General features: G+C 40.5%; 1 protein-coding gene across 10 annotated transcripts in view; it reads left to right on the forward strand.

Moving 5' to 3' along the window:
* Positions 1-2,548: 2,548 nt before the first annotated feature.
* Positions 2,549-13,204, forward strand: part of LRCH3 (leucine rich repeats and calponin homology domain containing 3) — a 104,556-nt gene continuing 93,900 nt past the window's right edge. For 4 of the 10 annotated variants that reach the window (XM_075068335.1, XM_032777266.2, XM_075068336.1 and 1 more), the window contains exon 1: positions 2,550-2,896. In XM_075068335.1, the coding sequence (XP_074924436.1) occupies positions 2,566-2,896 (331 nt within the window). In that variant the 5' untranslated portion in view covers positions 2,550-2,565. Of the gene's footprint in view, positions 2,897-13,204 lie in introns of all 10 variants that reach the window. The other 6 variants (XM_075068337.1, XM_032777268.2, XM_032777271.2 and 3 more) reach the window with 4 other exon arrangements.

Below are 13,204 nucleotides of genomic sequence, written 5' to 3' on the forward strand. Positions count from 1 at the left end.
CATTTTGTGCCTGCTTATAAACCTTTGGCCAGTACATTGATAAATTATGCAGATTTCGAATATCGCACAAGGGAGAATTCAGTTCTTGTTAACTGTAGCTCTTAACCTTCTATATGTTCCTTGAAACATTTAACATAAAGAAATCTGCACTCTTGAGTCAGCCTACATCCTGAGATGTGACCAGCACTTCCTGCTGCTGTATTGTGTGAACTATGAATTTCATTTGATGAATACGTTAATTAAAACTGACATTTTTGAGCCTTCTCTTAGCAAGTACCATCTAACCGAAAAGTGATGTAGTCTGTGACACGCTGCCAGCTGAAGATCCATCTGCACATAAACCACTTTTCATGTTGCTTTAGTATGGTTCATTAATCAGAAGATAAACTTTAATCTAAATCAGCAGTACAGGATCAGTGTGTTTTGTCCCGGACAGATTCCCCTTCAGTCTCAAATGAGGTCACTTTTCAGTGAAATGCCAGCAGGAGATTAGATTTGCAATAAAACTGCCACTTTTAATTCCTGCTGTAGACAAACCATAGCCTTTAGATATGGTTGACAAAATTTCAACTGCGGCAAGTACCTGGCCAGGCCCCTGGATTATCTAAATTCCCTGCTCTTCCATTACCAGCTAAAGCCTGAATGATGAGCTTGTTCAGATATTATCCGACGAGACGTGCATTGGTTTTTACTGCAAAATAGCATATCTGTCCTTCCTGAAAGATCAAGGTGAGCTTTTATGCAGACATCTCAAATTACAGTGCCGGAGTGAGTCTTTTATTTTTGACTGGTGGCTGAGGTAGACCTTAAAGGAAAAAATGTTTGAAAGGGTTGGACTTATCCGTAGTTCACAAAGCAACACACCTAATTCACATTCAGAATTCCCATCAATAAGAAGCAGTCTGGGAGGATGTGTTGACACTGCTTAAGTAACCTAATCCAATACTTTTGCCTCACCTGAACTGCCCCCCCCCAATATATTTTTATAGCTTGTGGACCAAATGTCATTAGTGATCAGTGGAGGAAGTTACTTGCAGATCCTATAGGTGCTAAACAATTATGTGTTGAAACTTATCCTCCTTTTTTTTTTTTTTTTTTAAAAGGGTTAGAATGACAGTGACCATTGGATTTGAACAGTGATAGAGCAAAGGTTTAGGATCTGCATCAAACTAAACTAACATCTGTTGCTTTTCCATATCAAAACCTGGGCAGAAATCTTAGCCTGTGAATAGAGGGATATGTAATCACTTCTCCACTAGAGTTGCATTAAATCTGCAATTCCAAAAATAACTGCAGCCATATAAGGACAGTAAGTTTTGTAGCATTTGGGAATTAATGTGCCAAAGGCAAATAATCTTGTAGCAGAGATTCTGAGCTGTGGCCTCAGAGCAGCCTAGTGCAAAACCCACCATCTCTGGTGTAGCATGTTCATATCTACTAAGTGTAGAAGCCCTGCAGGTGAATACTGGCATTAAAAACAGTAGGACGTGGCCTCAGCTATTGTAAACCAGTAGAGCTCTGCTGAGTCCAGTGGAGCTGTACCTGTTTATACTTGTTGAAGATCTAGCCCATGACTCAGATACTTTGTGGCCTAAATCTATATAAAACCTCATTGTTAAATCAAATTAATGTACATTACAGCTGCAACTATACTTCTCTAGCACCCTCATGAAGAAGCTCTGTATATTGAACAACGCTTTCCATTGCTGTAGGTAACGCTCTCTGCAAAGGGCAGTAGGTAGGTTGGTGGAGTAATTCTCATATCTCAGCAGTGTAGGTAGGTTAATCTGAATGTGAAGTGTAGACCAGCCCTGAATCAAAATGGGTGGGTATGTCTGAGTGTTTTTATGACGAGAGAACTGCACCGACAGCACCACTCCTGGATTAGGCCATAAATACTATAGATTTTATGTCTAGGACCCCACCGTGGGGGGGGGGGGTAGGAGTGCATGTTAACACCTCAGTTTATGTTTGAAAGAAAAGATTTAAACTTATGTGATTTGGTTACTCTTGCTTATCTGTACTATGTGCAGCCAGCCTGTCCTAAGAATTGTGAGGGGTGAAATAGCCCCTTCTGTGTTTCGTTGAATGGTTAACTGCAGGACCTATTTCCTTAGGGCCCTCTGCAGCAGCAATCTCATGGAGGCCTCTAAGCTTGAGGAGACAGAAGAGTGCAGGGGACAAGGCCTGCTCAGGCAGCTGCATCCTGGCTGTTGGTCCCCCCAGGTTCTATTCTGGGGGGGAGGGGCAGACAGAGGTTCCCTGGGGCCAGACAGCAAGTGTAAAAGATCGGAGCGGGGTGGGAGGTAATAGGTGCCTATATAAGAAAAAGTCCCCCAACCCAGGACTGTTCCTATAAAATTGGGACATCTAGTCACCCTATGTGGGGCTTCCCCTGTTCTCAGGAAGGTGGGGCTCCTCTCCCATTCGCTGAGGGGGTGGGCAGGGGAATGAAAGCAGAGCCCTAAGAGCCTAGAGAGCAGAGGCTTGCTGCTTCTCCAGCCGCGCATGCCCACTTCACGCTGTCAGTCCCTGTGTAGTGGACTCCACCCTCGCCCTCTGAGCATGCGCTCTCGTTGGCCCTTCCCCGGGCTTCGCGCCTGCGCACTGCGCAGAGGAGCCGGAGCTCTGTGGCGGCGGCGGCGGCAGAGTGGGGAAATGGCGGCCGTGGTGCTGGTGTCCGTGGAGAGCGGCTCGGGGATGATGCCGGCCGGGAGCCCGGCTGCGTGTGGGCCTCCCGCGGGTCCCTGTGGGCCGGGTTCGTGGAGCCGTTCCCTGGACCGGGCCCTGGAGGAGGCGGCGGTGAGCGGGTCCCTGAGCCTGAGCGGCAGGAAGCTGCGGGACTATCCGCGGGGCAGCGCCGCCAACCACGACCTGAGCGACACCACGCAGGCCGGTGAGCGCGGGGCGGGAGGGGGCGCCGCTGTGTGCGGGACCGTAACTGCCATCTTCCGCGCGCCACACCGCCGCCCCGCCCCCAGCGAGCCGGGGTTGCTGGCCCAGCCGCCGGTCAGTGCGGGGAGCCCGGGGCGCGGGTTTGGCCGGGCTCTGGAGCAGGGGCGCGGCCCGCTCCGAAGTCACTTCGGAGTAGATGAGCTGCTTTGCCTAGCCTCCTGCAGCCCTTGAGCCGCTCCCCCTGCCTGACTTTACGCCCTCGAGACTCGAGGCAGGATGGGGGCGAGTTGGCTTGGAGGAGCCAGGAGTAGCTTGCCAGCCCGATGAGTTGTCAGGCTCACCAGCGGTGTCTGGCTTGCTTTTATTTTTCAAGGCGTTGGTTTCCCTTTTTAATGGGCTAGATTTAAAAAAGTATTAAAGCTAATGTTCAAATTATATGATATACCGATTAAGGAAATAGTGTCTGAACTAAAGTAGCCACAGGTACGCTGAGTCCCACTGCTGAATATTGTGGTTTTATAATCACACGTTGCTTTAAAAAAAAAAAAAAAAAAAAAAGCTTTCTCTGGCTGTGGGAAAGATTCACACTGACAAGTGAAACTGACAACACTGTCAAAGGTGTTCCATAAAGTACCTATAAAATACTTCTTGCTCTGTTCTCTCAGTTATGGTAATCTTAGATGTTACTTGTTGCCAGAGGCAAAACCTTTTCAGGCAGAAATGTTTGTCTTTTACATGTGTTTTTTGGATAAAATAATGAAAATATTGGATAGGAAAGGGATATCAAGGAATATTATGTAAGGAATGCTTATGAAATTATTGCCTGGAATGCAGAACTTGTGTTTTATTAAAACATTGTACAGAGGGAATTTTTCCTACATTTATTTGACTGTCTGGTTGTATAAACAATGTCATAGCATGGCTGAAACCTTCCAAGATTAGGTATTAGCCTTCAGCTTCAGTTTCTTTTATGTATTCATTTTTGCTCATTGTTGATATTTGAGCTAATCTCTTTCTCATTTCTCTGTAAATTAGTTTGTAATACCTTGGTTCCAAGGACATTAGCTAAAAATAAACTGTACTGTGTTTTATTTTAAATACCTTCCAAATCTATCAAGTACATTCACAAGTGTATGGCTGTGTTGACAGGATGTTAGTTTATTTAAATCTTTCTGAGTTGAAGCCCTCTTTAAATGGTTTAACTTTATATTCTGTATACCATGTCGTATTTGGGAAAAAATCATGAAGGATGATTACAGGTAGTAATAAAGAAGCCATGCTGCTCGGGAAGAATCTGACTTGCTTGTTTAATTAATATACCTCAATGAACAGATAAAATGTTTTATTCATACCATAATAAGAAACAATCTTGTACAGAAGAGTATGTAAATATAATCAGACAATGAATGCTCAGTTGTCTAGTCTGCAACTAATGAATAAGGTTGAAAAATCTGTGAAGGGTTGTCATTTTTATTGTTTAAAGTGCTGTTCATTTATTGTACTTTTACAAACAATTATGGGAATTCTTGTTTCCACAAATGTTCCCCTCTATTGTGATTAATATTTGCATTGTAATTGTTCAAGAACCGACTAGATGATCTCCTGAGGTCCCTTCCAACCCTAATAATCTATGATTCTATGATTTTAATAAATAGCAACGCACACCATACACTTCATGCTTTGTCATAACAATGAGCAATGAAACTTTCTAAATATTGAATGGAAAGCTGTGTATCTTCCTTCTTCTCCGAGTGAAAAACTGTGCTTAAATCTAATTCGGGAAGACCAGTACAGGTATCTGATTCCATTTTTGGTGGAGTATATTTTATGATTCTTTATTTTGAATGAGGCTTGAGTATGGGAGAAAAATATTCAGATGTTAGGAACAGCTGTATGATATCAATTGTGCACTCAGCATAGACTTATTTCAACTTCTCTCTCTTCTGTCTCACATCAATTTCTTTTGAGTGAAATGTCGTACTTAATTCTATTACAATCATGTGGCGTCTACTTATATACAGTGCCCATCGTGTGCTAGGAGCCCCACCTACCTAAAAAAGACAATCTTGTACCTTGAAGATTTACAGCTAAGGCCCCCAGTCCTGAAAAAATGTATGCATGTACGTAACTTTATGTGCAGTTAGTAGTCCCATCAAAGTCAATAGGACTAGACTACTCATGTGTACGGGCTTGTCTACTCAAAAGTTTGACTTTCACTATACTGAAATAGATAAAAGCAGTAAACTTGCCTAGTATGGATGGAGTTATACTTGTATAACTTATTACCATATAGGAAGGGGAATAAACTATATCAATATAAAGCACTTCTATTGCTATGACTGCATACATGCTATGGTCATACTAGTATAACTGTATTGGTTTTAAAAAACCCGGCCCCTAACTGACATAGTTATACCATACAAAAACTGTGTATAGACCAGGCCTAAATCTTCACAGGTTCAGTGGCCTTGACTGCAAGATCTGATATGACAAGTGAACCTAAAAAAGGAATTGGGGTCAGTAGGGGGAGTCTTAGGATAGAGAGAGTAAAGATGTGAGATCAAATTTACTTGGATAATCAATGTAAGTCTTGAAATTGGTATTTTTATACTGTAAAGAGGAAGAAGTCATAAAACAAATGTATTTTACTACTGCGGTACTTTGCAAAAAGCAAGGTTCTGTGAAACCTTGACTCCATAATTCACTTTCTAAAACCCTCTTGTTTCTCAAGCTGTGTTAATTAGAACAGTAGATGCAGTTAATATAAAACTGTGAATTCATTATATTTTCCAGTTCTGTTCATGGATTGGGTGAATGTCATAGTGATTTCATGTTAGTGTAGTAAATGCAGTCATGATTCGCACCAAGTCTTGAGCTAAAAAACACTGTGGAAACAGAAGTTAATAAATTTCATTGCTGTACCTGCTTTCAAGCAGTTCCAAGACCAGCTATACTCAGCAGTTAACATTTCATTTCCTAATATCCAAAAGTAAGGCACAAATAAATAATGGATGTGATGCCACAATACTACTTTGGTTAAATTTACTCTCACTGTTTTATGTATTAAAACAATACTTAAGGTAAAGATATTTTGAGACTGCTACCCTACCATATTGTTTGTTTGTTTTGTAACATTTAATAACTTTTCCAAAAGAGATGTAGTGCTACCACAGATAAACATGGGTTCTTCTCACCAGTAGTTTGAGAGGTTTTGGGGGAGTAAATTGAAAGCAGATGTTCCTATTTACTTATAAAGAATAAACATTTTTACACTCTGAGATTCTTAATATACTGTGTAAACCCAATAACATATTGTCTTTCAGTGATTGTTCAAGAAGTTTTATCTTACCATAGAAGTAGTGGCAGGTCATGCCCAAACTACGTGTGTAATGACACAAGTAATCAGATGTCATTGAGCGTATTATGTTACCAATTTGTAAAGCACCATAATTCTGCATGCCATTTTCAAAACGTAATTTAGCAAGGTCCCTGCCTCAAGGGACTGGAAATGTAAAGCCCTGAGCATGTGCATAAATCTCAGCAGAACTGAAACCTAAATTAGATAGATTCAGTACAGATAATTAAAGAATGAAGTGCAAAAATGGTGACAGATAACATTGCAGTCAATTTAGTGGTGGAAAGTTGAACAAAGTGGATTTTAAGAAAAGATTTGGAGAAGGAAGATATGTGGTATATGAGCACATGAGGGAGATTCTTCTAAGCTAAGCATTTAGTATGGTTTCAAAGTGAACATGAAACAGTACCATACCAGGTCCTTAATTGCATGAGGAACTTCAGTATCTAAATCACATCAGACAATATTTTTGGTGAGACTCAAAACAATAACAATGAAAACTGTCAGTGTAGATTGATATGGTTTTAAGCAAGATTAATGCTGCCGTTACTTACTTTTTTATTTAGTTTATAAAATGTATCTGTTAACTTAAGACTCAATTTTTTTTATTAACTGGAAACTATTAATTGAATTCTTGAGACTAATTTAAAAAAAAATCAAGCTTCTGATAGCACAGTGTAAACAGCATTTGTAGATTATATTTTAAACTTGAAAAATAACTAGAGTTTTTCTGTTCTCTTCTGATGTTGAGAAGAGCAGCAACTACAATCATGCACAGAGACATCCTTATACTTCTCTGTGCACAATGCAGCCTTGCTGCTGCTACTAGTAATATCTCCTGGAGGTACACAAGCTCCCCTCAGAACAGTGCCGTAGTTGTCATACTACTGCATGAGGCAGGAAGTGAAATTGGTCATCAAAAAAACTGTAAAGCTGACAACACACAGTATAAAAAAATTGGGGAAAAAATCCTTTTTTCTAACTTCGTTCAGATACAGCAGTCTTGAATATTACTTGTAACTAGTAGGTACAAAATTTTCATGTAGAAAAGTGACTTTCAAGTTGACAGTGCACCTTTAATCAAACAAATTAATGTAGCATTGTGCAGTCAACAACTGGTTGGAGCAGCTTTATTCCTTAAATCAACAAATTGGTGCCGTTACACTTAAAAACAAATGTGCAGGTAACATCCCCAGCCCGCTCCCTGAACAATAATAAGAACAAAACACCTATCAGATCTAACTTACCTCCTGTAAAAACACTAAATAAACAGGTAAAATTTCACCATGTTCTGAAAGCTAACATATTTCTGTTTTGGACCAGTGAGAGAACCATATTCTGAGTCCAAAGGTCATTTGCCACCAGCGATTCAAATTTAGTACCATTACTGAGAGCTCGTTAGCTAGTCCCAGCTGGTATGGCAGTAGGGAGTGGTGGTCTTACATGTACCTATGACCTACATAAGGCTTTAAAGATCAAAATCAACACTTTGATTTGTATCCAGAACTGAGGAGCAAACTATTGAAATGTTTGAAGCAAAAGTGTGTTGCTCTTGTTTGTTTTTGTATTTTAATCGGGATTAGTTATTTTGTGTTAAGCAACATACAACTGATGATCAGATAGTAAAAGTCTGCCCCAAAAAGCTTAAAATCTAATTAAAGACTAAATTAAACACCCTACTTGTCACAGTTTGCCTAGATTTTCAAGAAGGGATAGAACAGCGGTTCTCAAACTCAGGGTGGGGTCATGAAGTTATTACCTGGGGGGTTGTAAGCTGTCAGCCTCCACGCACAAACCCTCTTTCACCTCCAGCGTTTATAATAGTATTAAATATAAAAAGAAATGTTTTAATTTATAAAGGGAGTTGCACTCAGAGGCTTGCTGTGTAAAAGGGATCACCAGTATAAAACTTTGAGAATCACTGGGCTAGAACATATTGCAATAATCCAGTCTGGTGTTCACAAAGACATGGATGGTATTGGTAAGGTTCCACATCCATGAAAGAAGATGTGGCAATTAGCATGCCAAGTACAGATGGAAAAAAGGAACTGCGGCCAGTCCAAGCCTTTTGGAATTCAATTGGGGTACAGAAATCCTCAAAAATTACAAACCTTATTGATGTGAATTATTACCGTATTAACGGTGCAAGCACTATCTCTGTTATCTCCGGATCTCCCCCCCCCCACCCAACCAGCCAGCATCATCTCCATTTTATCTGATGAACATATATATGTATATAGGGCAACAAACCATCTGGGTCACATGGAAAGGAGACTTGCATGTTGTCACTAGGGTGACCAGATGTTCTGATTTTATAGGGACAGTCCTGATTTTTGGGTCTTTTTCTTATAGAGGCTCCTATTACCCCTCCCCCCCCCCCAAACTCTGTCCCGGTTTTTCACATTTGCTGTCTGGTCACTGTAGTTGTCACTGGTGGCATCACAATCTATAGTACGTAGGTAGGGCCCTACCAAATTCATGGCCATGAAAAGCTCATCACACACCATGAAATCTGGTCTTCCCCTGTGAAATTTGGTCTTCTGTGTGCTTTTACCCTAAGCTATACAGATTTCACTGGGGAGACCAGTGTTTCTCAAATTGGGGGTCTGACCCAAAAGGGAGTTGCAGAGGGGGCGCAAGGTTATTTTAGGGAGATTATGGTATTGCCACCCTTACTTCTGTGCTGCCTTCAGAAATGGGCAGCTGGAGAATGGCAGCTGTAGACTGAGGGCCCTGTTTTGCAGACAGCAGCACAGAAATAAGGGTGGCAGTACCATACCATGCCATCCTTTCTTCTGCAGTGCTACTGGTGGTAACTGCCTTCAGTGCTTGGCTCCCAGCCAGAAGCCCTTAACGCTCCAGCTGTCCAGCTCTGAAGGCAGGGCTGCCACCAGCAGCAGTGCAGAAATAAGGGTAGCAGAACCGCAACCCCCCACAACTCCTTTTTGGGTCAGGATCCCTACTATTATAACACTGTGAAATTTCAGATTTAAATAGCTGAAATCACGAAATTTACTATTTTAAAAATCCTATGGCTGTGAAATTGACCAAAATGGATCCTGACTTTGATAGGGCCAATACATAAGTATCATTCCCAGTGGCCTCAATACATCAAAGAAAAGAGAACTTGCTATATCTTACAATTACCCATGTCACTCACTGGGATAACTTTAAGGGGAAAAAATGGAAATATGTGAGTGATTCCAACATCTACTAGGATTTGAAATAGTCAACAAAACAGTATAATCTTTGCCATAAGGAAAACAGTTAATGCAATAAATATGTTCCAAGTACTATACCTACTCCAGAAACAAGATTGATAGTGTCACTCTGCCTCTATCTTCACAATAACTTTGCCTGTAATGTATGTGTGTCAGTTTCAGGATAACTGCACCTTTGACCCACCTCCGTGGTCTATTCCAGGAATGCCTTTTAGGGCTGAGGCATCTAATTTTCATCCCTCTCCAGACAGGGCTCTGTCCCCCACTCCATTCTGGTTTTAGGCTGCAATCTATGTTTACTGTGATTTTCCCAGAAAGCCTGTCTGCCTAGCAGCCAGCACCTCTGCTTTGCTTTCTCTCCATGAGCTATGGCTAGTAGTGTAAGGAAGCAGCTACAAGTTGTCACACACCTTTTTCTCAGCAGGCTACCTTGATTCTTAGGATAAAAGACCAAAGCTCCTATTCCTTTTCTGAATCAAAAGGAATACTTCAATCCCAAGTTTGTTCTTTGCCCCTATCTGCTGGGATTGCCCTAAACCAATATATGCAAACCACCCCAGGGACTGTTATCTGGAGCTGTTTACATTCCTCAGGCACTTCAGTAATCCCCCATTCCCTCCACTGTTTTTCATGTCTGGAAGAGCTGTGGTACCATCCTAAGAAGTTGCATACAATCCCTGGCCCACAGTATGACTGCACATGCGATTGCAATCTCTGTCCCAGTGTGTTTTTGCAATTTTACTTGCAAACAGTTGACCAGCCGTCCACTAAAATCTGTCCAGAGTCAGGACCACCTTTTTAAACTGTATACCATTAACAAAGTCAGATAAAATATTTTGGTAATGCAAGAAACAGGACTAAAATATTAGCAAAACACACTTCTATACATTGTAAGGTTACATATGCTGAGGCAGATTAATGTAATTGACTTTGTTCTACAGCTGTTCTGTAGGCTGTCTTCACTAAAAGCTGTTCTATAGGCTGTCTTCAGTTGCTGACATTTTAGTTGAGATTATCTGATGAAATATAAAGTGTCTTGAGAAACTAAGTATGGCTCATGTAATTAAGAAATGTTGGCAAAAATATTTATTCTTAAAGCTACAAAACCAGTGTAATAATCCTACTAAAATTAAATAATTGCTTAAGTAAAACTCCTTTGGGTTATTATATCATGAATATTCATTTCATAATACTGTTCAGTTCAGATGAGCTCAGATTAGGAGGCAGAAGTGCTGGCTCTCTACTCAAACTGTGTTCAAAATGCTAGGTTCATGTGGATATAGCTCACCAAATGCAAGCCTGTGCAATGGCAGAGAATGGGCATTGGTGCACCATAGTCTCTCTGTTCTCTGCTTTTGGCAAATGATCAGTTAGTTTCCTGATGGCTGTTGTACTTAAATCTAATCCAGGCAGGGTGGATTGATTTAAATCAAAGCAATCTAAATCAGTGATTCTAAATCGCCATGTGGAAAGCCTCAAAGTTGTGTGGATGTTCCTATGGTGATCAGACATCCCAGTATTATTGGGACTGTCTTGATATTAGGGGCTTTGTCTTATATGGCACTTATTATCCCTCCCCACCCTGTCCTGATTTTTCACACTTGCTATCTGGTCACCTAGATATTCCCCTCATTCTATTGCCAACCCCCTTTCCTCTCGATTGAACTTATGCTTGAAGGTAGCAAATTTATGTTAGTTAATCACTGAATATTTACATTATTTTGTAACCATTTACCGTTGATCTTTTGTAAGTTTCCTGGTCAGCACATTGTTTTACAATTTATATGCTCTAGGTTTTGGGCCAATGAGACTTTTTTCCATTTAAAGTGTTTCTTTGAACTGAGTTGAATTCAGTGGTGTTCTACTGATGGCAGACTTGGCTCCCATGTGCTCCCATTTAGCAAAATAAATTATTTTAAGCAAGTAATTTTAAACTGATGGTTTAGGTTTAGCTCTAGACTCAAGCCGACGTAATTGGTTTCTTCAATAAAAGAAAACAGCAGTAAAGAATTAGAGGTGTATGGCAAACTTTACAAATTATATTGAATGTGCTAAAAATAACAGGATGTGATAGTTAACAGGATGTAACTCTTTTCAGGGGTTTTTCTCTCTTTAATAATTAATCACCCTGGAATTTCATGCTTTATGATATCAGTCAAACCACTTGAATGTGTAGCTTTGCATTTACTTGAAGATTATGGGCTTTGCAGTATACTTTCTCCTTTATCCATTGGTGTTCATGCCTCCATAGTAAAAGGTAAAACATTATCAACAGTCATGCTATAAATGAGTCTTAGGGGTTTACAATTTGGTTATGTGGGCTAAAAATTGAGTTAAAATATTTCTTTAGCTCTCTAAATTATAGGTTTTTAGAGAAGCCATTTAGTGGTATCATACAGTGTTCTTTTTTATAAAATACCTTTGCAGAGTGTAGACAAGTCTTTTTTTTTAATATCCTTGTGAAAGTGGGGAAAGAGGACTCTGCTTCCACTTCGAAACTCTGAAGATTCCACCTTTTTTCCCCTTCATGCCGTCATCTTCCCTTTTTACCTTCAGAGGCTGAGGGTGTCTTTAAGGAGAGAGAATTATGATCCTTCACCAATTAGCAGTGTTACTGTAATGTTACTTCAGGCATTCAGTGCTTATCCCACATAGGATGAAAGCATTGCCCATGTAATGCTCTCAAAACTTGCCTGCTCAGAAGAGAAATTGTTTAATGGGAAATGCGCTCCTCTTAGTTTTTGCAGAAAAGATATTGGGTTGTTGAGATTATAAAGTCAGGCATTCAGATTTAAAAAAATGCCAGAATTAAGGTTGCCTGTGCAACCTTTAATTCATATCCCTGTTCATATGCATAATGATATGGTCTTTAATTATATGATCCCATACTGTTTTTTGCACAAGATTCCTGTCTTATTCAGTGTGTGGGAAGACAGTGCTTAATTATCAAGCAGCTATTCAATATTTTGACTTCACCTTGTGTTCAGTGAGTGGCTGTAGACTTTATTTACTATATGCTATTCAAACCCTGCACTGAAAACAGCATTATTAGTTTCCTTGTTAGCTTTTCTGTGGCACTCATCACTATAGCGAATGCTTCACAACCATGAATTTATTCCACAACTCCCCTGTGAGATGCAGGAGGCTGGGGGTAGTATTCACATTTTACAGATAGAGTGCTGAGGCACAGAAAGATGAAGGTCAAATGTGTTTACTGATTTTGAGTGCCCAATTTGAGATGCCTAGGACCTGCTTTTTCAGAATATGTAGAATTAAATAGCACTTAATATGTCAAAGCCCAGCTCTGAGTGCTCAGCACTTCTGCAGATAAGACCCTAGGGTCTCAAGTGGGCAGAAAATGGGCAGCACACAGTTGGAGAATACCTGTGAAAAGGTTGGTTTAAGTGACTTACCAAGCATCACATAGAAATGCTGTGGCAGAGGCAGGGTTAGAATCCAGTTTCTCAGGGAAACATTCAACTGTTTTGACCATGAGATCATCCTTTCTCCACCTGTAATCCCCAACTATATTCACTGCACACCTTCCAACTTCTGCAACAAATGAGTCAGATGCATTACAGACAGCAGCCTGCTTCACTACATAACCCTGATTCGTCCCCAAAGCAGATTCGCATATTGAACAATGAAGAGAAAATACAATATTGAATAGCTACTTATTAATTGAACACCATCCATCCTGTGCATTGAATGAGGCAAGGATCCTGTGAGGGGA

This window comes from Chelonoidis abingdonii, chromosome 8, assembly GCF_003597395.2.
Source record: "Chelonoidis abingdonii isolate Lonesome George chromosome 8, CheloAbing_2.0, whole genome shotgun sequence".
NCBI lineage: Eukaryota > Metazoa > Chordata > Testudines > Testudinidae > Chelonoidis > Chelonoidis abingdonii.